We start from the raw sequence: 25,963 nt of genomic DNA on the forward strand, positions 1-25,963 counted from the left end.
ACCTTTGGCAGCGATTATAGCCTTGAGTCTTCTTCCTCCCATTATTTTCTGCAAATCCTCTCCAGCTCTGTCAGGTTGGATGTGGAGAGTCACAGATGCACAGCTATTTTCAGGTCTCTCCAGAGATGTTCGATTGGGTTCAAGTCTGGGCTTGTCCCAAAGTCACTCCTGCGTTGTTTTGGGTGTGTGCTTAGGGTCGTTGTCCTGTTGGAAGGTGAACCCAGGTTTTCTCCAGACATGACGCTTGGCATTCAGGCCAAATAGTTCAATCTTGGTTTCATCAGACCAGAGGATCTTGATTCTCATTGTCTGAGAGTCCTTAAGTTGCCTTTTTGACAAACTCCAAGTGGGCTGTCATGTGTCTTTTACTGAGGAGTGGCTTCCATCTGGCCACTCTACCATAAAGGCCTGATTGGTGGAGTGCTTCAGAGATGGTTGTCCTTCTGGAAGATTCTCCCATCTCCACAGAGGAACTTGGTCATCAGGTTCTTGGTCACCTTCCTGACCAAGGCCCTTCTCCCGCGATTGTTCAGTTTGGCCAGGCGGCCAGCTCTAGGAAGAGTCTTGGTGGTTCCAAATGTCTTCCATTTAACAATGATGGAGGCCAATGTGTTCTTGGGTACCTTCACTGGTGCAGAAATTTTTTGATACCCTTCCCCAGATCTGTGCAATGACAAAATCCTGTCTCTGAGCTCTACGCACAATTCCTTCAACCTCATGGCTTGGTTTTTGCTCTGACATGCACTGTCTGTGGGACCTTATATAGACATGTGTGTGCCTTTCCAAATCATGTCCAATCAATTGAATTTACCACAGGTGGACTCCAATCAAGTTGTAGAAATATCTCAAGGATGATCAATGGAAACAGGATGCACCCGAACAAAATGTTGTGCCTCATAGCAAAGGGTCTGAATACTTATGTAAATAAGGTATTTCTGTTTTTCCTTTGTCATTATGGGGTATTGTGTGTAGATTGACGAGGAAAACATTTAATCAATTTTAGAATAAGGCAGTAAAATGTGGAAAAAGTCAAGGGGTCGGAATACTTTCCGAATGCACTGAGTGCAGTACAGTTTAGTTCAATGCAGAACACTAGAGTTTAATAGAGTAGACTACAGTAGAGTACAATACAGTACAATACATTACATTATACTGTACTCTACTGTGCTCTACTGTACTTTACTGTAATCTGTGGTGCTCTACTGTACTGTCCAAACGTATGAAACATAGCCGTCTATGATTGGTTCAGATTTCGTCTAGTCCAGACCTGATCAAATCTGAACCAATCATAGACATCTGTGTTTGGGCCACATTAAGGCTGGTCTGGACTAGACCAGATCTGAACCAATTATAGACATCTATATTTGGGCCAAATATAGACCAGACGTCTGTGGACATTGATATTAAGGCCCGGGTCAAATCTGAAACAAATATAGACATCTATGATTGGTTCAGATTTGGTCCGGTCCGGACCAAAAATATACGTCCTTGGACGTTGAAATCAAGTCCAGTCCGGACCGCCCCCCAAAAAATACCTAGAGAAGACAGCCGGTCTGGACAGGACCAAAACAAGATGTCCAAAAGACGTCGCCTGATGGTAAATGCTGAATGGAATAGTAATTTTACAAAAATCATACACTTTATTTTTCTCTGAGGCCTACAGAAATACCTCTTTCTGGGATGGTAATGAGAACATTGACGCACGCACACTCTGCTGAGAGATCAAAGGATACATTTTGGAACAAGATTACATTTTTAGAGACTGAGGGTGAGTCAGATCTCTGTCTGCAAAACCGACAGACAGAGTAATCCAGAGGCAGAACTGAGGTGCCTTGACAGGATTAGTTAGCAAACTTAGTTTGTTCAAGTTCAATTTGAACCAATGGAACACCACAGACCATAGCCAAATGATTCGCTACCCTGTTCTAAAAGGGAAAGAGGATGTTGCATTTGCGATGGTAAACGTGATGTTATTATAGGGCGTTGTTCAAAAGTAAACCCCCGGAGGAGCTCTTTCGTTTAGACTGATGATAAGGATTTGTTCTGTACCAATGACATGTACCTTTACCCCCAACAAATCCCTTAATGAATATCACTTTAAGAAAGGCTATAATGCTTATTCCCTTCAGAACATGACTCAAGATGATTCTATATGATAAGGAAAGGCTCAACCAAGCATATGATATAAAACAGCCTCTATAACAGCGTTTTCATGTTGGCAAAGCCCTCAGGCAACATGGTTAGCCCCAGGGAGTGTAAACAGTGATGAGATGATGACTCATAATGCTATTTAAAAGGGTCAGAGGGGGACAACCAAACATAGGTTAGACAGCACTGCCTGATCATCCATGACAATGGAACAAAAGTTATAATCATTTTATGGCATGAAGTGTTCAATTGAGCAAAGTAAAAACATACACAGCATTGTAGTAGCTAGTGTTTCCATGCAGGTGTTAAGACTTGACATTTTAGCCCTCATTGTCAATGTTATCACGGAGGCAGGGTCAAACTGTATAGGGCACTTACAGGACAAAGGACAATAGCCATATACTATAGATTCCTGTGGAAAATCTATCTTCATATTTTGCTGAAATGCACTATAAGAGAGCTGTCCTTTTGAAGACAAAATAATGTCTCTTGATTTGTGAAATTGGCTTCAATCATGGGGATTACGGTTATAAGTGTATGGCTTAAACACCTTTATGTACAATCAAGTCAAATGTTATTGGTCACATACACAGATTTAGCAGATGTTATTGCAAATGTAGCGAAATGCTTGTATTCCTAGCTCCAACAGTGCAGTAGTATCTAACAATTCAGTTCAATAGTTACCAGCTACCATTTTCTATTAGAATGTTATTTTTAAGTGACACTGCATACTCCATAACCTCTGAGGGGGCATTGACTGAGTGGTCCGTTGTGACAAAGCTCTTAAAAGAAAAGGAAGGGAAAAAATGGAGAATATAGTCTACCTACATGTGTATTTATACTACAGTTTGAACCAAACAAATATCAATTCTTTTTAGCTTATCACTTCCTTTTGTTAAGGAGTTGATTTACATTTTGCGTGTTGCCTCTGTGAATAGGGCAATGAATACCGCATCTGAATATTAACGGTGATAGCTTCCGAAGTAGGCTACTTAATAAAATGTCAACCATCCAGTTGTCTTGGGATTACGTGGTTAATGGAATGGAACTTAAATGCTACAACTCACAATATTGAACCACACAGAACCACAATTGTGGACTTGTTGTGTTTGTTCATACATTGTCAGTCAGACATTACATTTAAAAAATATTCTGACCAACGAGCGTAAGCTGTGCCTCCACTGGGTGGCATTTTGAATGGTCAGTGACATAAGTAAGTACTTGCAACTTTCCCCACTCATCCTAATCAAACAGGTCACAGTTCATAGACACTCATCCTAAGAGGGGGCTTAGAGCGGCAAGACCAGAAATAACAGCGGCGGTTGTCAACCCCCCTGCTAGCTGACAGGAGTGCAGGGGGAAATCCACAGTTAAAGCACCCACTTTAAACCCTAGAGGAGACACAACACTGTCTGACGTACTGTACAGTACAACACACGGGGGAACAGAGTGCATTGTCTTGTCAAGGATTTACTGAAAGCTGCTGCAGTTGGGTTCCAAGTAAGCTTAAAGAGGACAGTAGGGATCTGGGTGACATAGTGAGTAGTTGATGGGGTGAGGAGGTAAGGGGGGGGGGTATCAGGTGAGGCTGGGAGTGGACGTGGAGGATGAGGTGGGCAGGAGTGCCAGGGGGTGGCAGGCAGGTTGACAGATGCTTCCACCAAGAAAGTCCCTAACAGGATGACGCTGGGGCTGTAGGGCCCATGGGGTAAAGACGGATTATGTCTGAGCAGTAGATAAACAGATTATTCCCGAAACAGTGTCTGCTTTTTTAACCCTGTCCCTCTTGTCGCACTTCGAGCGAGTCCACTATCCCTAGTTGGACCCAGAGAGCTTGCCTAGTTCCATGCCATGTCTATCAGATGCCACCCTCAAATTCTCACTATCTGCTGGGAAGCAAGTCAAAGCCTTAGCCTAAATGACCAGCCTCCTACATGCGGAATCGATAGACACCCTGATACTAAATGATCCCAAGGACTGTATTAGCACCACATGAGATAAACTCCGCACCTGGATATTTTTCTTATTCTAACTTTGCAAACAAAACGGTTTCCGTTATGCCTTGGAAATGTGGACTCATTATTACGCTGTTCCTGGTCCTCTTCACTCTCCACGCCACTGCAATTAAAGGTAAGCTTCCAGCTCCATTTTAGTTCACAGAGCCATAAACCTTAAGTACCTGAAGGGCACTACACTTCATCCGTTTTTATGGGATCTCGCTGCTTTAGATATCAAATGTTACACCCCTTATACAGTGGGTTAAATCATTTCAGGTTCATAGCTAGGACGATTTGACATTTTGGACATTGTGTGTGGAACTTTACAACGGCAATCTGCAAGATTACTTTAAGGGTAATTGGGTGTAACCAAGCATTAGAATGATCCAAAATGAGCTTTCTATCTTTACCACCGGTATATCACTGCTACCATTGAAGCTCTGACACAGAGGCCTACTGATTACGCTGATTATACTGATTCAACTGCAATATGTTTGCACAATACTACTCCCAGCCTTGCGTTTGAAACGCATGTAAGAGATACTGCACCTTGTAAGGAGTGAATATGGCACCAAGGAAGCCAGAATATGGCCGGCGTGATAGGAATATGACGGGCAGGATGAGCAGGTTGCATAATGGTGGCATAACAACAGGTTGTAGGCCTGTAGTTCTACAATATCTCATAGAGTATCTACTATACATACAGTGCTTCCCATCCTGATACTGGTGAGTTTTCCTAAGAGGTGAGCGTCACAACCTCTTTGAACTTTTGGCATTGTTTGAACAATTTAGAGCTCATTGTGGTTGCATAACCAGCTGGCACTAACTTGGTGACGTAATAATGGCTTGGAAGATAAAACTGTTTTAAGGCTATAGAGACAAAGGGTCAAATTTAACATTAGACAAATGAAAGCCTGTTTATTGTAGTTTGATTGTGCCGTGATCACGGTTCTACACTATACCAGCAGAAATGTCTAAATAAGTAGGCTAATAGAGTGTGGACCATGGGGGTATCCATACCAGTACCCACAACTTGATATCCACACAAAGTGCTCAGTATTTGTTGTTGTCATATAAAAGAAGACAGATGTTTTCTAGTATTCTTAAAGACACACACGCGCAGGACGAAAGGCTGTTTCAAGGTCTTAAAGAATTAGTCAACTTGTAAATATTTGCAATGAAAGGAAGTGACTCAATTTCGAATATCCACCCATGACCATGAAGTAACAATCATTTTCCGAATCATGTTGATCCTCAATTTCATGGATCTTTCCTGTCTGTGTACGACATGGAAATCTACTGGCAACATTTAAATTAAGACTGCGGTGGTCTCTGTTTCCTTGGTGATGAGTGCAAATCTGAAAAGGCTACGTTCTTTCATGGTCAGGGGATGTAAACATTACTCAGCTAGCACATTTAGTTCCTTTGAAGTTGTGGAAATGTATGTTTTTGGTTTCACATTGGTTGTGGGAATGAAGCCATAGGTTTCCTGACTGGTAAATCTGAACGTTTTTTAAACGTTCTGAGAACAATTAGTGAATATTTTGCCTGTTCTGGGAAGCCTATTTTTAGGTGGCAGAGACTTTCTGAGAAGCTTTTAGTCTGGTTCCTTGAAGGTTTTCCTGGGAGGTTTTATTAACACTTTTTTTGATAACTTCCTTCAAACCTTCACGGAATGCTTCATTAAGAGTTGCAATAACACTGCTAACTTATTTGGGGAATTTGAACTCCAAGCACATATGGAAATGAATTTCCTTAGGCATTAATGCAATCACATTTTTTGTTTGTTATTGTGATCCGGTATGAGTGAGATTCAAACCTATAACCTTCTGTTCTCTAGAACGGAACGGATATGTTTTTAAATAACATTCTTAGAACATTCTATGAATTTTAACAAAGTTTTCCTGTGGTTTTTCTGGAATGTTTTCTTAATGTCTTCAGGAACAATTTGAGAAAGCTTCTTTGAATAGAACCATGAGTAAATCTGTATGAAAATGTTATGGTGAAGTACTGAAATTCCTACAGAAGAACGTTGTTTCTTAACATTTTTGGAACAATTTGAGAACATGACTTTAAATAAAACCATGAGCAAACCGGTAGGAAACATTATGCTGAAGTACTGCATTTTTTTTTTTCAAGTTCCTTAAATGTGTTGAGAATGTTCCAAAGCCAAGCAACTATCCTGCACCATTCCCAAACTCTGACCAAACTCTAAGAAACATACGGTTCTCAGAACGCTTTGTGCTAGCTGGGATACTTTCTGCTGATAAGTTGAGAATTTCCCTCCCGCCACTACAGTAGAATTCTTCTCTCTCACAGCTGAGAGATCAGTCAATTATGTAATTGTATCACAAATAGAAGCCAGAGACATGGTTGAATATTGTATGCATTGATATAACAGAACTATTTCAGGATAGCCATGAGAGAAAATTGTGCTTTTCAACACAGGCTTTTCAAACATCGTACAGTACATTATACAATTTGACACATCTTGTAAATATCATGTTTTGAATGTATTTTTCCTTTTATCTTGTCTTTGCAGAGAGGAATAATCGGGGCTCTTTGCAGAGAGGAGTAATCGGGACAGAAACAGAAGCCATCAATTCTATGCACTTGGTTGAACTTCTGAAAACGACCAAGCAAAACTCGAATGTCAGAACGATATTTGACCTGGAAAAGCATCGGAGGAAGCGGGCCGCAGTCTTTCACTCTGGAGTGAGAGTCTGTCCTCAGGAGACCATCAATGAGGTCATTGCCAGCCATCAAGCCTACTACAGGCTCAGAGGTATGGGCCTCCCGTTCATTACAGACAAACATTATTGTCTATTGCAGGGTGATATGTTTAGTGTCCAGCTCTTCTGCCCCAGAGGGCATGAGTTGAGGCTCTGCCTGCTGCGTGGTGTGTAAAGCCTCTACTCAAACTAAATCGTGAAGGTTGTGGTATGCACCAGTGATAAACGTCTCAATTAGTATAGATTGTGGACCATAGCAGTGCCCAGCAATACCTACAACTTGATATCCAGGTGTGCACCAGAGAGAACATGTTGATAAGTCTACAGTCTACAGTAGACAGTGAGGAGAACTGAAGACTGGGAAGCAGAATAACAACAAAGTCATCCAGGGAGAGTACTCACAGCTTCACCCCGAGGCAGCATGCAATACAAAAGCAGTGCACTATATAGGCAATATGTTGCCATTTGAGACTTATTCGCTGCCTTTTAAAAACATAAAAGCACACCTTTGGGAATAGGAATTCCATTTTTTTCCCCCCACAGGTTTTGTAAAGATGATAAAAGAGCAGACTTTTATCTTTTCACCAGACATAAGACTTTGTGTCTATTCTACAACTCTTTTCGTGCTGAGAGTCTCAAAATAGGTGGATTGAAGGATAAGAACAAACTGAATGATTGCAGCAATAGTCTTGAATTCATTTCACATTTGAAAGGGTAACCAATCTGATAGCGCTGGGCCATTCTGAGGGGAGGATGGAGGATGGAGTGGGGAACTTGGCTAAGGACAGGTCAGGGGGAAAAAAATCTGAATTTAGTCGTTCATCATGAGAACCATCGGTGTGTTCTCTTGACAAGATAAAGCCGCCGTTCTCCCAGCTTTTATCTCACTACCGTTGAACCCTCGTGTGTCTGAAAACAATCTGCTTTGTTTAGAGTTGTTTTTCCTTTGAGACATCTCTATCACTCCCCAAATGGCACCCTATTCCCTTTATAGTGTACTACTTTTCTTGACCAGGGCCAATAGGGCTGTGGTCAAAAGTGGTGCACAATATAGGGAATAGGGTGCCATTTGGGATGTACACTTGGACTTTATGTGGATCTCTATCTATTGGTCGAAGTGCTGAGGATCTTTCATTCTCACCGGAAGACTGTTCTGTCTTTGGTCAGTTTGTCAGGAGGCTGTGTGGGAGGCCTTCCGGATCTTCTTTGACAGGATCCCTGTCACTACAGAGTACACAACATGGGTTCACACATGTCAACACGAGTCTCTGTGTCTCGCTGACCTGGCCACTAACTTCAGCAACTCAGAGGAGCACATGAGTATGGTGTACAGGGTGAGGAACCAACAACACATGCCTTCCTTTTATGTTTTGTAGCAGTGAGACCAATGATTACTTTAATTATTTGAATGAGCATATGCACGTCTTTACTGAGGGTAAAACCATTTTCAATGGCAATGGCCAATGGGTGAATTTATGATATCATGTGAAATCCATTTATTTTAGTACATTTCCTCAGGAAACAACAGCATTGTTTGTTGCACAATAGCCACAGGGAAAGTAATTGTAGGAACTTGTCTTTCCTCTCAGTATTAATTACATATCAGTCTCTTGAGTGAAGGGGAAACATATCCTTGTTATATTGCTCCCATTAATACACAAAACAGCATCATATTAATCTCTAGTCTAGTCAATTTGGTTCATTTACATCTATAAGAGTTTATAAAATGCATGTATATTTGCAGACAGCACTCCCAAGTTTCAGTGATACTTTATATGCTACACAGTTTCGATGTATTATGTTATTGGTTTAAAGTCCAGATGATGTGTATGACTGATGTGGTGATGTGATTTTTCTACTTTCGTAGAGGATGAATCTGCGAGACGAGAGGCAGTCGACCGGGTAAGGCTTAGAGACAAAGGCAGTATGCCGCCTGCTGTCTGCTGATAGATGTCAACGGTGCTTCTTTCTCACTCACACTGCAGCCCTCTTGAGTCCGGCTTTTTGAATTTGACCTGCCATATAATTCCAGCACTCCATGTGGTCCATGGGCCAGGGGGTCGGTCAGGCTCACTTGGGGTGACGATGTCTAATAGGGATTCTCCTGGAGGTTTATGTCCCTAGAGTTGGAAAATGTGTGATAGCATTGCAGTAATGACAGCTTTCTGTGTGTTTATCACTCTTCCATCACGTTCACATTTCCCATATGGATTTGACCCTCTGACAAACAATGTCAACAAGTTATTTCTCACGTATATCCCATAATTACATTGAGGGTTTATATACATATCATAATAAAACATTACATTTTTTGGGAAGTCAGGGGTGAATTCGGTGGGGGGGTAGGGTGGGGGCTGACATTTTTCAATTGTGATAAAGGGGGCCCTGGAGGAAAAAGGTTGGGAACCCCTGATCTAGAGTACATATCTGAATGACCTGTATAAATTGCTTTAAAAAGGACACATTGATACATTTGTACTTTGTTGTAATATAACTTTGAAAGCCCCACCTACAACTATTGTTTAAAAATAGCCCATACTGTGCCATTGCCATTAGAATGTAGGAAGCTTGGCCATAGAAGGTGGTGGGGCAGTTCTGTTTTTGAATTGTAACTTTGGTGATAGAACCAAACACACATACAGCTGGAACATGGTTTTAAACACATTTATAGATAAAGTACAGAGCCATTAACCCCACAGAAGCCTTTTCCCAATATGGCCGCAAAACAACTCAATGGGGTCTTATCGGATCAATTTCACATGATCAAACCAGTGTTAAACACCATAGTGCCTTCCAAGCTCAACATTTTTCAATGCTAATTTATGGCATTGAGAAAACAGAAAGGTGTCAAATAATTTTGTTGCAAACATCCTTTCTTAATTTAAAAGTAATCCTAGAAGTACAACAGTTCCAGTTTTTTTGTAATCAGTTACATGTGACAGATTTAATGTAATCCGTTTACTCCCCAACCCTGGCCTCAACAGGCCCAACATTGGATGTTACTACATAGTAATGGAATGTAAGGGGCAGGTCTATAGTCTCCATAATGAAAACACTTAATAGGATAACAGTGTATATCATTTTAATCAGCCCACATCAATTCATATTTACTTGTACATATACATTTTTACATGTTTGAAGATGAAATACTGCAATTAAGGCTTGATAAATATTATGACCACAATTGTGTGAATTATTGAACATCTTTACAGCTGGCAGACGGTCACACACCTGGCTCATTTGGTTGTGTATTCTACATCACTATGAATACTTTAAGATATTATTGGGCATACTACAATTACATTTCATACAAGTATGTTAATGCGAAATTGATCCAATACGACCCCATTGAGGTGTTTGGCGGTCATATTGGAAAAAAGACTTCTGTGGGGAATCCTGTGATTTTATAACCCTGTTCTACATTTACTGTGTGTGTGTGTGCAATTTGGTGATTCTATCCCCAAAGTTACAACTCAAAAACATAGCTGCCCCACAGCTAAGCTCAGAACATTCTAATGTCAATGGCACAATATGGCCTATTTTTAAACAATAGTTGTAGGTGGTGCTTTCAAAGTTGGTTATATTATTTATAATTTGAAAGGTAATTTCATCACCTTTTAGAAACACTTGGCAACATAGTTTAAAATGTATCAGGGTTTCTTTTTTTTAAAGCAATTTATACAGGTAATACAGATATTTACCCTAGAGGTCAAAGTCCATATCACGTGACATAATTACCATAAATGACCAAGTATTTACCCAGGTTGTTACTATATGCTGTACAGTACATCTGCTTTGGTATACTGTACAGTACATCTGCTTTGGTATACTGTACAGTACATCTGCTTTGGTATACTGTACATGTACATGCACTGTTGTATGGTGCTGCTGGTTGAAGACCATTGTATTCTTAAAACAGGTGGGAGAGCTTGTGCATTGCCATGGTAATTATCTTGTAAAGTAATTGGGGGATAAGTGCTTGTTGTCAAATGCTGTTTTTCACAAACCATTAGCTTAACCACTCACAGCTGGGCTATTATGGACAAACATTCATCATTCATTATTCGTATGATCTACTCTTTCACCTGCAGAGCAGAAGCAGCCGCAACCACAGCAGCACCAGAGGTCACTGGGATAGCAGGTATGGCAAGACACTTTATCAAAATGCACATATCAATAGTTAATCAATGATTTTATAAATCTGCCTTGAATATACAGTATGTTTGTCTTGCATATAGTATAATTAGATTGTAATGATCTGTTTAGGGAAAAACCAAAACAGCTTAAATGAACAGATTTGTATTCCTGCACAAACGTTTCGGGTATGAGCCCTTCTTCATGACATCAATGATCCGTTTAGGTCCAGAAGAGACCCGGACTGCTGCACCAGAACCACCCACTCCCGTGACCAGTGATTCCAGTGTCCCTGATGCTCCTGATGATACAGTTGAAGAAGAAACCGCTGCTGAGGAGGTAAACGCCATTGACAGTACCTTCAGAAAGTATTCACACCCCTTGACTTTTTCCACATGTTGTATGTACCCTAGAAAGACTCACAGCTGTTATTGCTGCCAAAGATGATTCTAACATGTATTGACTCAGGGGTGTGAGTCGTTCTGGGTAAGTCTAAGAGTATGGATTGTACAATATTTGCACATTATTCTTTAAGCTTTGTCAAGTTGGTTGTTGATTATTGCTAGACAGCCGTTTTCAAATCTTGCCAGCGGAAAGTATTCAGACACCTTGAATTGTTCCACATTTTGTTAAGCCTTATTTCATTTTTTTTGCAAATGTATAAAATATCAAAAACAGAAATACCTTATTTACATAAGTATTTAGACCCTTCACTATGAGACTCGCAATTGAGCTCAGGTGCATCCTGTTTCCATTGATCATCCTTGAGATGTTTCTACATCTTGATTGGAGTCCACCTGTGATAAATTCAATTGATTGGACATGATTTGGAAAGGCACACACCTGTCTATATAAGGTCTCACAGTTGACTTTGCACGTCAGAGCAAAACCAAGCCATGAGGTTGAAGGAATTGTCCTTAGAGCTCCAAGACAGGATTGTGTTGAGACACTGATCTGGGGAAGGGTATCAAAACATGTCTGCAGCATTGAAGGTCCCCAAGAACACAGTGGCCTCCATCATTCTTAAATGGAAGACATTTGGAACCACTAAGACTCTTCCTAGAGCTGGCCAAACTGAATAATCGTGGAAGAAGGGCCTTGGTCAGGGAGGTGACCAAGAACTCGTTGGTCACTCTGACAGAGCTCTCGAGGTCTTCTGTGGAGATGGGAGAACCTTCCAGAAAGACAACCATCTCTGCAGTGCTCCACCAATCAGGCCTTTATGGTAGAGTGGCCAGATGGAAGCCACTCCTCAGTAAAAAGGCAGATGACAGCCCACTTGGAGTTTGCCAAAAGGCATCTAACGACTCTCAGACCATGAGTAACAAGATTATCTGGTCTGATGAAACCAATATTGAACTTTTTGACCTGAATGCCAAGCATCACATCTGGAGGAAACCTGGCACCATCCCTACGGTGGCCGCATCATGCTGTGGGGATGTTTTTCAGGGACTGGAAGAATTGTCAGAATCGAGGCAAAGATGAACGGAGCAAAGTACAGAGAGATCCTTGATGAAAACCTGCTAGAGAGCGCTCAGGACCTCAGACTGGGGCGAAGGTTCATCTTCCAACAGGACAAAACCCTAAGCACACAGACAGGACAATGCAAGAGTGGCTTTGGGACAAGTCTTTGAATGTCCTTGAATGGCCCAGCCAGAGCCCGGACTTGATCCCGATTGAATATCTCTGGAGAGACCTGAAAATAGCTGTGCAGCAACGCTCCCTATCCAACCCTGACAGCGATTGAGAGAATCTGCAGAGAAGCATGCGAGAAACTCCCAAAATACAGGTGTGCCAAGCTTGTAGCGTCACACCTAAGACTTGATTCTGTAATCGCTGCCAAAAGTGCTTCAACAATGTACTGAGTAAAAGGTCTGAATACTTATGTAAATGTAATATTTCAGTTTTTTTATATTTTATAAATGTGCAAAACATTTATAAAAATCAGTTTTTGCTTCATCATTATGGGGAATTGTGTGTAGATGGTAAGAAAAATATTGAATCCATTTTGAATTCAAGCTGTAACACAAAAAATGTGTAATAAGTTTAAGGGGTATCAATAATTTCTGAAGGCACTGTAGCTTAGGCTAGATGTTAAGATTGCTAACAGCTTGCAGATTTAAAAGAAAGCTGACAGAATGTTTGCTTGTGGTTGCCCAGCCCAGCTGTTGCCTTGTATGTCTCAGACAGAGAGGGTGAGCTGATAACATTTAGCCATATGGTCTAAAAGCTATCATCAAATACATGATCTAACTACTGTTCCTATTCATTAGGGCAAACCATTGTAGTGAAGTAATATGTATCATATGCATTTTATATACAGTATACCTTACATATGACCCATCATAAGACTAATATGCAATTAATATGACCAAAGTCTACTAAAACTAAATATCTGACTACATAAAGATGATTTAGATTTTTTGCAAGAGACTATAGTTGGTTTACAATAATAAGCCATCGAGAAATGTCTGAGAATTGCCTAAGGCAGATATTTCATGAACATTGTAAAACAGAATGAAATCCCACACAAGGCATAAAGCTTAAGTTACAAAACATTAACAAGCACTACAAGGCATTATTCTAGGCATAAAGATGTCAGAGTTACAAAGCAAAGCATGAACAAAACAGGTCTACTCAGGCAGAAGGCCGAGCAGCCTACAAGAGAAACATGTCCAAACAACCTTTCTGTAGAGTGGATAACAGGAGCAAGTGAGAGAACTAAGTACTTCCATTCCATTTATACCAGATCTGAATTATTTGTGTTGAAAATCTGTTTTTTGACAACCACAGACCAAACCAAAATGAATAAAACTAAGATATCCAATCAGATCGAACCAGCCAACATCCTCTAGGAAGGCGGTCACATCTATGTTTGATGACCTGAGGGTGTGGGCTGGGTATACTAGAGAGAAGACATCATTCCTGAGAGGACAAAAGAGATCCTTGCATACAGTGTCGTCAGAGTTCACTCTGACCATCTAGACTTACTACAGAGATCATACATCCATATAGATAGCATCAGTGTTCTCTTCAGGGTACAAGTTTCAGATAGAGACCAAACAAGCATCACTAACACACATTTCAATAGTTTATCCGCTGCATACTGTGTCACATAGAGAGAGAGAAAGGCATTTTGGCCTCTTGATGGGGAAAGGATTGACTGGCCCTTGAGAATGTTCCTTGTGTTCCTGGGCCATTTGCCATGCAGAACCAGAGGTTACAGAGAGCACATATGTTAGGGCCGAGCCTACATAATAGCATAACGTTTTGCAAGGGAAAACTAAAATGGGTATTTCTTAAGTTCAGGTTGTCCCTCCCTATTTCAGTCGGTTTTCTTTCCTTTTGATGCTTAATGAATAGGACTTTTGGTACCTAATCAATAGGGCTCTTTTGGTACCTAATCAATAGGGCTCTTTTGGTACCTAATCAATAGGGCTCTTTTGGTACCTAATCAATAGGGCTCTTTTGGTACCTAATCAATAGGGCCCTGTTTTCATCCACTGTTTGTAGGACTCTGAGCTGCCCAACATTATTCCGGAGAACCATGTCGAGGAGATAGTGGAGTTCAGCATTGACCTGGTGGACCCAGGCTACAGGGAACTACTGGATGACCCTGACTCCCCCCAATATGTTGACCTCTCTCAACACCTGCAAGACCAGGTGAGATAATAACCATTGCTGTCATTGTCAAGCCAAATAGAATGGAAATGAGTGACAAGGAGTTGGCATGATGGGGCAAACGGACTGACACTCAGGCTAGTCGAGATACTGCACTGTAGATGGAAAGACTTATGGGAGCCCAGGCTCTGTAGTCTGTATACCCTCTCTATGTCCATCAGTAATGTAAATGTCCCTAAGACCAATGGGCTATCCCATTGAGGTACAGTTTATTTGGTGTCTTGATGGGGGTTTTAATGTATGCACAGTGCCGCAAACAAAATTTACCATTGGAAATAAAGTAATTATCTTATAAAGTGTCACACGATCAACTAACAGATACTAACAGATACCCGATGCGGTAGAGTGTGATCTGTGACACGTTGCTACAAGTGCTCCTGTCCTCATGGGTTGTGGCCCTCTGAAGGGGATCATGGTTAAAGATAATTATAGAATGCCACAGGATCATGAGTCAGAAGCAAAGAAAGCAGATTACTGAGTTGCAATTAATGGATTCTCAACCTGAATACACCATGGTTCAGTCCCGATCTCCACCCTTCTCCCGAAATATGCACTTGCACATTTTCTCCCATTGGATGTTACAATGGCGGAAATTCATTGGACTCTCAAAGCTGGGCACAGACGTCAATTCAACGTCTATTCCACGTTCGTTCAAAGAAATTTCATTGAAATGACGTGGAAACAACATTGATTCAACCAGTGTGTGCCCAGTGGCAAGTGTCTGCTAAATGTGAGTAACTAAAGGTAGAGGTATATGAGTGTAAGTGTCCCGTTCATACATTCCTGACTTAGAGTACTTTAGATATCCTCAGATTACATTATGGGAGCTGGTAACCAGTAACATTTGTGCCAACAGAAAATGGCATCATATTTGATTCTGTAATAAACTAGTTTAATTTAGTCCATCTTCTTTTTCAACAGATGCTCCATGTTTTTGACAAGCTCCCAGGATTTAAAGAGATCAGTGTTTTGGGAATCAGGTAAGTCTGTGGCAGACATGAATAATCACATCTGGTGCCTTCGAGCTTAATTCCAACATTTTGGAGAGCTAATGAAAAAAGCAATAGATTAGGTGAGACAGATGAAAGCCAGGTGAAAGCTGGTAGCTCCACCAGTAGAAGTGAAGCACAGCCTCTCACTGCGCTGAGAAATTCCTCTCAGACTAAATGTATTTAATCGGACCTTAACTACGTGTTGATTTGGAATGGACTCTGGATTCATTTGAATACATAACAAGTCCATTCCCACCCAGCTGAAATGCAGTCAAATGCCAGGAACATAAAATATTTTAGGGCCATCCAGCCATTCTGTCATGCTACAGGTTGTGCTCTTGGCTATGCTGACTGTAATAAGAATACTTTAGTCATTAGTGTGAACGACATGCATGCCAAAAATACATCTTTGAAGGTCATTATATCTTTACATTCAAATACAAAAGAATACATGTCACGAGTGAAAAGCACATGTTTGTGATGACACCCGACCAGCAATGAAGGACGTTTTATTACCTTTGTAGATGATAAATCATTATATCTCATACTAATGGCTGAGAAGTCATTATATCACATACTAATGGCTGACAAGTCAATATATCACATACTAATGTCCTCTTTTCTTCCCTCTCTCCAAATCTTAGCGAGGCCCATGGGAGTGAAGGGTAATTGAATTACTGTGATGAGAGCCATCTTGAGTGGTAGCTGCAGTTTCCCTCTGTGTCTGTGCTTGTCCCTGCCAGTCTGCTGCTTCCCTCAGTGTGTATCCGGATCTATCACAGGACCCAGGGAGAGAGGGATCAGATAACCTAAGAGTAAATCCATTTCAATTCAATCACTTTTTGACAGCATCCCTTTTTGACTTAAACAAAACTTTCTATACATGTTTGTCCATGGAAGAAGTGGTCAGAAAGTGACTTTTTGGACCTGAATGCCAAAACATTCAGGAGATAGAGGTGCTCAAAGGTTACCCCTTTTTCATACCCCAACATACCACGAGACATCCATGTCTTCATCACATCTTCAACCTATGGTTGAGTTTCTTTTTATAAAAACATGATCTAAAAATGGATAAAACTCCTGATTTTTTTTCATATTCGCATATGTTGTAGCTTAGACCTTACTTTACATCATCTGAGGTTTTTGTGTTGTGCCCGCAAATGGTTGAGACACAACATGCTTCTAATTACTTCTTTGTGGTTCTAATTACAACCACAAAGATGGCCCCTGGTCCACCCACCATCGAATGTCAACTTAAATGGTCTATTCTATGATATATATTTCTATGATTTCCTATGGAGAATTGAGAGTATAATTTAAAACAACAGATATTCCCATTCAAGTCAACCTTCTCTGATATGTGTGGATCTCCAACCATCTTCGTGGTACCGTTTGAAAGTTGACATTTTTATTTTATTCCCATTTTATTAGCCAAAACATGACACCCACCCTGGATTCAAGAGCATGTTGTGTCTCAACCGATGGCTGGCACAACACAAAAACCTCAGATTATTTCAAATAGGGTCTAAGCTACAACATATGTGAATATGAAATAAATAATATCAGCTTTAACATTGCAGATAGATTGTGGCTTCTATCAATGTAACTGTCTGTATAATTTCCAATCACCCATATCTATTATTTTGATAATGAATGTTTAAGAATTATTAATTTTTTTAATCCAAAATTATTCTTATTTTAAATCAATAAATAATACAATGGTTTAACAACCCTGTTTGTAAGCTTTCTAATGATGTCAACCTCAACCATTTATATTTTCCATTAATGAAGACATGAATGTGGGGTATGCAAAATAGGTCAACTTTCAGCATCTTTAGCGCCTGAATGTTTTGGCATTCAAGTCCAAAAAGTCACTTTCTGAGCACTTCTACGAATCACAAATATGTATGGAAGGTTTCGTTCAAATCAAAAGGGCTGCTTTAAAAAAGTGATTGAATTCAAATGGATTTTCCCCTAAACAAACAGCAACTCGGCAATAGAGATTAATAGAGAGTAATGGCGTCTTTTTGTAGGCACCAACTCACCAACAAAGCCTATGTCAAAATATAGTTTTTTTTATTACCGACCGAAAATAAGGTCTGTGGTAAACATAAGCTTTAGGAGATCATATATACGTTTTGTTCTATGCTATAATCTTCATCAGCTAACATCACTTTTTGTGAATTTTGAAGAATTTGTGAACTTTTTTAAAGTAATAGACTAAGGCTTCCTAATTCAAAGGTCATGTTAACTGACTGATGTTATCTCATAGAACAAAACATATAAGATCTCAGAAGCCTGTGTTAACCTCAGACCTTATTTTTGGCATTTATTCCAAAACTCTATTCTTTCTGCCCATTAAGAATGGCTGAACGAACCAGAGGTAAATCATTTCTGGTTTTTAAGACTTCATGCTGGCGAGCTCTATTACTCAGCTGTTTGTGCACTGCAGCCATGATGGGTCAATACATCAACCAGGGACATTGTTGAGAAATGGCGACCAAAGTCAGCTGAAACTGGGACTCATTTTTCTCCCCTTCTGTAGCTCATTTATACTTTGTGATTTTGGCAACGAGGCCCTCTATCTACTTCCCCAGAATCAGATGAACTCGTGGGTACCATTTTTATGTCTCTGTGTCCAGTATGAAGGAAGTTAGAGGTACTGTATTTTTGTGAGCCAATGCTAAGTAGCATTAGCACATTGACTGGAAGTCCATGGGTATCTGCTAGCATGCTAGTAGCATTCCAGTAGATTTCCAGTCCTTAAACTAATGCTAGTTAGCAATTTTTCTAGCGCTACTTCCTTCAAACTGCATGAAGACATAAAAATGATATCCACGAGTTCATCTGACACTGGGGAAGTAGATAGAGGGCCTCGTTGCCAAAATCACAAAGTATCCCTTTTGGGTTAACAAGGTTTTCATAGGCTTCTTCATCTTAGGATGGAAGGCATGAAAGTAGTACAATACAAAGCCCTGTGTGAATAGAATAATTGCGGAGTTGCTCCCTCCCTAATTTGCGGGCCCAGTGGTGGCCAGTGCTGTCACATGCAATAACATCCATGCCAGTTAGTGGCTCGAGCCGCTTCACTAATCTGATAAAGGATACACAACTCTTTCGACCTTGGCATCTTCTCTGTTCACAAAAACAAAAAGAAAGAAATTGATGTATCAACATTGATGTATCATTGCTATTAATCCCATTGAACTAATATGTTTACCCTCCAGCTTCCGCATTGACAGAGCTGAATATTGATACATTTTTGATAGTGTCATTAAAATCTGCAAGAAAAAAGTGGTTGATTTCCATGCTCTGCCTTTCAAGTACACTACTTTTCAATTGATCTTTGTATCTTGACTCACCAATTCTTAAACCTACCAGGGGATTGCTTTGTTTTTAGTTGATATAGTTAATTGCTTAAAGTGTATATAGATCTGTATAATACAGTAATCACTAACTACTCTTCTTTTCTCTCATACAATATGTTCTTCTTTTTCAGACCTGGAGGAGTGACAGTGCACTATTCTCTGGTCTTTCAGACAATTTCAGAGGATGACACAGGGACTCCAGGGTCAACTGTGCCCAGCCTGCGGGAAATGGTGGCCAAGGCTTTGAGTGAAGAGGCCTCTCTGCCAGTGGATCTACAGTCATTAAACTTTGAACCAGGTAGCCAAATCACTGTGAATAAGTTGTTATATTTGTGAAATACATGTTTTGCATCGTTGTTGTACGTCTTTCCACAGTAAAAGGGATTCCACCAACTACAACACCAGTTGAGGAAGCTGTTGAGGAAACAATTGAAGATGTAAGTACTGGCTTATTAATCTAGACTAATGGTAAAATACCATACTTTGCATCAACATGCCTTTTTTTTGTCTGTTTCATCAACAGTCCATTGAGCCAGCTTTCCACAACGATCTGGACATATCCACAGATGAGCCAGAGATTGCCATGGAGAAGCCTCGTCTGGATGTTCCACTTGGCCCTGTGGAAAAGGAAAATGCGCTCATCACCTTCCTGGACTCTACAGATATTCCAGAAAAACAAGAAGAAGCAGCACCACCAGAGAGAGGAGATGTGCCCTACATCTACAAGGACACTAGTGATGAATTAGTGGAGAGTGAATCTGAAGCAACAACTGAACCAGAGGAAGAGGTGCCATTTATCACACACATGATTGAAACCATTCAAGCCATTGATGAGGGAACTGGTGAGCTTGTAAGAGACTATTTCCCAACCTCTCCTGCCGAGGAATACCCTGAGCCACCTTTTGGTAATTTAGTCCCTACTAATGGGTACCCTGTTTTACCCCATGTGGATTTGGATATTACCTCCGCCCATGAAATAAAAAGTATAGAAACTAATGCTCCAGCTAAACTCCTTCCTAACTTGATATCAGAGGAGGAGGCTGTTGTTGAGAAGGAGGCTGAGCCTACTCCGACCACTCAGATTAAGCTTACCACAGTCATTGCCACTGAGGAAGAGGTATCTAACCCTGAATTACCTGTGACGACTCTCTCAGCCATCACAGATCAGCCTGCCACTGAAGCAATAGAGGACTTTGAAGTTGAGGATGATATTATACATATTCCGATTGAAGGGGAAGAGGTTGAGGAACCAGAACCTGAGGAAGAGGTAGTTGGGATCTCGGAACCTGAAAAAGCGATAGTTGTGGAACCAGAACCTGAGGAAGAGGTATTTGAGGAACCAGAGCCCAATGAAGACGTAGTTGAAGATCCAGAACCTGAGGCAGATGTAGATGAGGTCATGGTAGTTAAGATCTTGGAACCTGAGGAAGAGGGAGTTGAGGTCTCGGAACCCGAGGAAGAGGTAGTTAAGGCACCAGAACCTGAGGAAGAGGTAGTTGAGGAACCAGAGGAAGAGGTAGTTGAGGAACCAGAGGAAGAGGTAGTTGAGGAACCAGAGGAAGAGGTAGTTGAGCTCTTGGAACCCGAGGAAGAGGTAGTTGAGGAACTAGAACCCGAGGAAGAGGTAGTTGAGGAACTAGAACGCGAGGAAGAGGTAGTTGAGGTCTCGGAACCTGAGAAAGAGGTAGTTGTGGAACCAGAAACTGAGGAAGAGGCATTTGAGGGACCAGAGCCTGAGGAAGAAGTAACTGAGGAACCAGAACTTGAGGAAGAGGTAGTTGAAGAACCGGAGCCCAAGGAAGATGCAGTTGAGGAACCAGAACCTGAGGTAGAGGTAGATGAGGTCTTTGTAGTTGAGGTCTTGGAACCTGAGGAAGATGTAGCTGAGGAACTAGAGCCTGGTGAAAGGGTAGATGAGGTCTCAGAGCCTGGTGAAAGGGTAGATGAGGTCTCAGAACCTGATGAAGAGGTAGGTGAGGTCTTGGAACCTGAGGAAGAAGTAGTTGAGAACTTGGAACCTGAGGAAGAGGTAGCTGAGGAACTAGAGCCTGGTGAAAAGGTAGATGAGGTCTCAGAACCTGATGAAGAGGTAGGGGAGGTCTTGGAACCTGAGGAAGAAGTAGTTGAGAACTTGGAACCTGAGGAAGAGGTAGCTGAGGAACTAGAGCCTGGTGAAAAGGTAGATGAGGTCTCAGAACCTGATGAAGAGGTAGGTGAGGTCTTGGAACCTGAGGAAGAAGTAGTTGAGAACTTGGAACCTGAGGAAGAGGTAGCTGAGGAACTAGAGCCTGGTGAAAAGGTAGATGGGGTCTCAGAACCTGATGAAGAGGTAGGTGAGGTCTTGGAACCTGAGGAAGAAGTAGTTGACGAACCTGAACCTGTGGAAGGGGTAGTTGAGTTGTCAGAACCTGAGAAAGAGGTACTTGAGGAATTACAAACTGAGGAAGAGGTTGTTGAGGTCTTGGAACATGAGAAAGAGGTACTTGAGGAAATAGAACCTGAGGAAGATGTAGTTGAAGAACCAGAGGAAGAAGTAGTTGAGCTCTTGGAACCTGAGGAAGACGTAGTTGAGGAACTAAAACCTGAGGAAGCGGTAGTTGAGGAACCAAAGCCTGAGGAAATGGTAGTTGAGGAACCAGAACCTGAAGAAAATGTAATTGAGGTTTCGGAACATGAGGAAAAAGTAGTTGAGAAAACAGAAGAGGTATTTGAGGAACTAGAACCTGAGGAAGCGGTTGTTGAGGAACTAGAACCTGCGGAAGAGGTAGTTGAAGAACCAGACCCAGAGGATGAGGTAGTTGCAAAACCAGAACATGAGGAGGAGGTAATTGAGGAATCAGAGCCTGAGGAAGATATAGTTGAGGAACCAGAGCCTGAGGAAGAGGTAGTTGACGAACTAAAACCTGAGGAAGAGGTTGTTGAGGAACCGGTAGTTGAGGAACTAGAACCTGCGGAAGAGGTAGTTGAGGAACTAGAACCTGAGGAAGAGGTTGTTGAGGAACCAGAGCCCGAGGAAGAAGTAGTTGAGGTCTCAGAACCTAAGGAAATGGTAGTTGAGAAACCAGAGGAAGCAGTAGTTGAGGAACCAGAACCTGAGGAAGAGGTAGTTGAAGAACCAGAAACTGAGGAAGAGGTAATTGAGGTCTTGGAACATGAGGAAAAGGTAGTTGATGAACCAGAGGTTGATGTTGTTGAAGAACCAGCATATGAGGAAGAGATAATTGAGGATTCAGAGCCTGAGGAAGACATAGTTGAGGAACCAGAGCCTGAGGAAGCGGTAGTTGAGGAACTAGAACCTGCGGAAGAGGTAGTTGAGGAACTAGAACCTGAGGAAGAGGTTGTTGAGGAACCAGAGCCTGAGGAAGAAGTAGTTGAGGTCTCAGAACCTAAGGAAATGGTAGTTGAGAAACCAGAGGAAGCAGTAGTTGAGGAACCAGAACCTGAGGAAGAGGTAGTTGAAGAACCAGAGTTTGAGGTTGTTGAGGAACCAGCATATGAGGAAGAGGTAATTGAGGAATCAGAGCCTGAGGAAGACATAGTTGAGGAACCAGAGCCTGAGGAAGCGGTAGTTGAGGAACTAGAACCTGCGGAAGAGGTAGTTGAGGAACTAGAACCTGAGGAAGAAGTAGTTGAGGTCTCAGAACCTAAGGAAATGGTAGTTGAGAAACCAGAGGAAGCAGTAGTTGAGGAACCAGAACCTGAGGAAGAGGTAGTTGAAGAACCAGAAACTGAGGAAGAGGTAATTGAGGTCTTGGAACATGAGGAAAAGGTAGTTGATGAACCAGAGGTTGAGGTTGTTGAAGAACCAGCATATGAGGAAGAGGTAATTGAGGAATCAGAGCCTGAGGAAGACATAGTTGAGGAACCAGAGCCTGAGGAAGCGGTAGTTGAAGAACTAGAACCTGAGGAAGAGGTTGTTGAGGAACTAGAACCTGAGGAAGCGGTAGTTGAGGAACTAGAACCTGAGAAAGCGGTAGTTGAGGAATTAGAACCTAAGGAAGTGGTAGTTGAGGAACTAGAACCTGCGGAAGAGGTAGTTGAGGAACTAGAACCTGAGGAAGAGGTAGTTGAGGAACCAGAGCCTGAGGAAGAGGTAGTTGAGGAACCAAAGCCTGAAGAAGAGGTAGTTGAGGAACCAGAACCAGAGGATGAGGTAGTTGAAGAACCAGAATATGAGGAAGAGGTAGTTGAGGGACCAGAGCCTGAGGAAGAGGTAGTTGAGGAACCAAAGCCTGAAGAAGAGGTAGTTGAGGAACCAGAACCAGAGGATGCGGTAGTTGAAGAACCAGAATATGAGGAAGAGGTCATTGAGGAAACAGAACCTGAGGAAGAGGTAGTTGAGGTCTTGGAACCTGAAGAAGAGGAAGTTGAAGAACCAATGCCTGAGGAAGAGGAAGTTCAAGAACCGGAGCCTGAGGAAGAGGTAGTTGACGACCCAGGACCCAAGGAAGAGGTAGTTGAGGTCTCGGAACCTGAGGAAGAGGAAGTTGAAGAACCAATGCCTAAAGAAGAGGAAGTTGAAGAACCGGAGCCTGAGGAAGAGGAAGTTGAAGATCCAGAACCTGCGGAAGGGGTAGTTGAGGAAACACAGCTTGAGGAAAATATTAGTGAGCCACCAGCTGAAGAAATTAAAATCATCCAACCTGTGGATTCTTTAGAGGACACTCTATTTGGAGAGGAAACCTGGAAACCTGATCCTGTTGAAGAGGACAATATTGTCCCAATAGAAGACCAGTCAACTGAGGAGGACAAGGAGGAACTGTTGCCTGAATACCACGGGTATGAGGACAGCTATCCTGAGAAAGCTGTTGATACTGTGGAAGAAACAGGTGAGTAATGTAGGTTATACATGCTTTTTTGACCAGTAAAGAACAGATAACAGTCATATATAATTAAACATTTTCAACTATGAATTTTGTTGCTGGAGGAGTGCAGTTGCATCACAACTAATAATTACAGGCCGGTCCAGGGAGGAGATGTATTAATGGTCTATATTTGGGCTGAATGCTGTGCTGCCTGCTGATTAATCTTTTGTCGTGTTTATCATTTTGTATGCAGTAAACACAAGGCTTTTGACAATTCATTCATTACCAATGCTTATACCGATGAGAGATACTTTATCAAATGATGCTGATTGATTTTTATAAAATAAATCAGACAAATATTATTCACTGCAAGCCCCCGGCAGAAATGAACGGCTCGCCTGGAACGGTTTCCTTCCAGCAGTCATACAGGGAATGAAGCTCCACATTCAGTATAAAGCAGGATAATGTATTATGTATTGGACAGTTGGCAGGCATTTGCAGTATGGGTAAAACACACTTGTGATGGTTAGTGACTTATTGAAATATCCTCTCCTATTACAAAGATGACACAGCAGAGGTCAGTGAAGTGGAAGTGGCTCCATTGCCAGAGGAGAGTGAAGAGAAGATAGCAATGATAGCAGAACCCATCCCTGACTCTACGTCAACACCCCCTGCAGAATCTGACACTGTGCCTGTGGTAGATGTAACAGAGTCACCTTCAGAGTTAGAGCTGATGGTGGAGGATACTGAGGAGCCTGAGGTGGTTGTTATCGATGAAGAGGCTGAAGAGGAGGTCGTAGAGGACTCAGAACCTGAGGACGAGCGTGTGCAAGACCTTGCAGACGAACTTGATCAAATGGACCTGGTAAGCACAGAGCCCGTTAACCTTCCAGAGGCCAGTGGATACTCATTGGCTCCTGAGGAGCACCCCGTCGAGACCACAGCTTCTCCACCACTGAGATACCTGACCACTCCCTCCATGACCACGGCGAGTAAAGGCAGGGAGCTGGTGGTGTTCTTCAGTCTACGGGTTACTAACATGAGGTTCTCAGATGACCTCTTCAACAAGAGCTCTTCAGAATACAGATCCCTGGAGAACACCTTTTTGGAGCTGGTGAGTGAGAATGAAATATGTCCATAAAGGGGGGAATTCCTGACCCAAGTTAAGCGTGTAAATGGAACATAATTCTCTTTACACGTATTCTGAGCTTGAACTTAAGCATGAGAATAGCATTCTATTCATCCGCTATTCGTTTGGGGTGGAGATGAAGGAAATGAAGGTGTGGCAGAAGTGTGTCTACAGATATACTGTATTCTGACCTCGATTTAATTCCCTCACAATCTTTATGCGTGACGAAGCGATGAATGAGGTCGAGCAACCTGTCTGTTCCAAGTGGAATAACATCTACTTTATTGTTTTTCAATAGAAATAACATTCTCCATACACTGTAATTTACAAATTGATCAGCGCTATTGATAAGAGCTAGGTAAATTAGTAAACTGTTTGGATAAGGGGATTGTAAATATCAATGACAATTGTTTTAGATCTATTTTACCTTATGATCACTGGAGATAAATGTGAAACCAGTCGTACAGTACGGAGGCAAACTGTAACATAACACCTTTTCCACAGGGACATTTATGAAATGCTGGCCTTATAACCTTGCAGGGATGACATTTGGAGACCCAAGCTATAGGCTTCTGTAGCCATTAGCAAATGACATTATAACACCAAACCTACTCAGTTGATTTATGATTTGCAGAAATGTTTTAATTATATGTTCGAAATGTTACAATTTGTATTGTGTTAAATATTACCCACTATCGGTAGCCTATCTTTCCTCGGTCACCTTTGTGTGGTTGTTCCCGAGGATCGCTTGCCATAGTGGATCATATTACGAGCTGTGCAATCATTTGGGACATGTAGCCTATTTGAATCCTTACTGAACACAGACCATACGTAGCAGTTTAAACCCTGGAGATTGGACGGTTGTCATCACAGTTCCGTGATTAGTGAGGATTATTAAGGTAGATTTATAGGACTACCGTTTCACCCCTATTGTACTCTTTTCTCACCTTCCAATATGTAACGGATTGAACAATTGA

General features: G+C 41.6%; 1 protein-coding gene across 3 annotated transcripts in view; it reads left to right on the forward strand.

The window, feature by feature from the left end:
* Positions 1 to 3,944: 3,944 nt before the first annotated feature.
* LOC115139610 (interphotoreceptor matrix proteoglycan 2-like) overlaps positions 3,945 to 25,963 on the forward strand; it is a 33,845-nt gene continuing 11,826 nt past the window's right edge. Inside the window, exons 1-14 of one of the 3 annotated variants that reach the window (XM_065026452.1) lie at positions 3,945 to 4,278; positions 6,688 to 6,930; positions 8,045 to 8,211; positions 8,745 to 8,779; positions 10,969 to 11,018; positions 11,238 to 11,350; positions 14,525 to 14,674; positions 15,614 to 15,672; positions 16,329 to 16,349; positions 19,184 to 19,350; positions 19,428 to 19,489; positions 19,576 to 20,910; positions 21,031 to 23,881; positions 24,421 to 24,971. In XM_065026452.1, the coding sequence (XP_064882524.1) occupies positions 4,113 to 4,278; positions 6,688 to 6,930; positions 8,045 to 8,211; positions 8,745 to 8,779; positions 10,969 to 11,018; positions 11,238 to 11,350; positions 14,525 to 14,674; positions 15,614 to 15,672; positions 16,329 to 16,349; positions 19,184 to 19,350; positions 19,428 to 19,489; positions 19,576 to 20,910; positions 21,031 to 23,881; positions 24,421 to 24,971 (5,970 nt within the window). In that variant the 5' untranslated portion in view covers positions 3,945 to 4,112. Of the gene's footprint in view, positions 4,279 to 6,687; positions 6,931 to 8,044; positions 8,212 to 8,744; positions 8,780 to 10,968; positions 11,019 to 11,237; positions 11,351 to 14,524; positions 14,675 to 15,613; positions 15,673 to 16,328; positions 16,350 to 19,183; positions 19,351 to 19,427; positions 19,490 to 19,575; positions 23,882 to 24,420; positions 24,972 to 25,963 lie in introns of all 3 variants that reach the window. The other 2 variants (XM_029677183.2, XM_029677185.2) reach the window with 2 other exon arrangements.

The sequence above is a fragment of the Oncorhynchus nerka genome, linkage group LG13, assembly GCF_034236695.1.
Source record: "Oncorhynchus nerka isolate Pitt River linkage group LG13, Oner_Uvic_2.0, whole genome shotgun sequence".
Classification (NCBI taxonomy): domain Eukaryota; kingdom Metazoa; phylum Chordata; class Actinopteri; order Salmoniformes; family Salmonidae; genus Oncorhynchus; species Oncorhynchus nerka.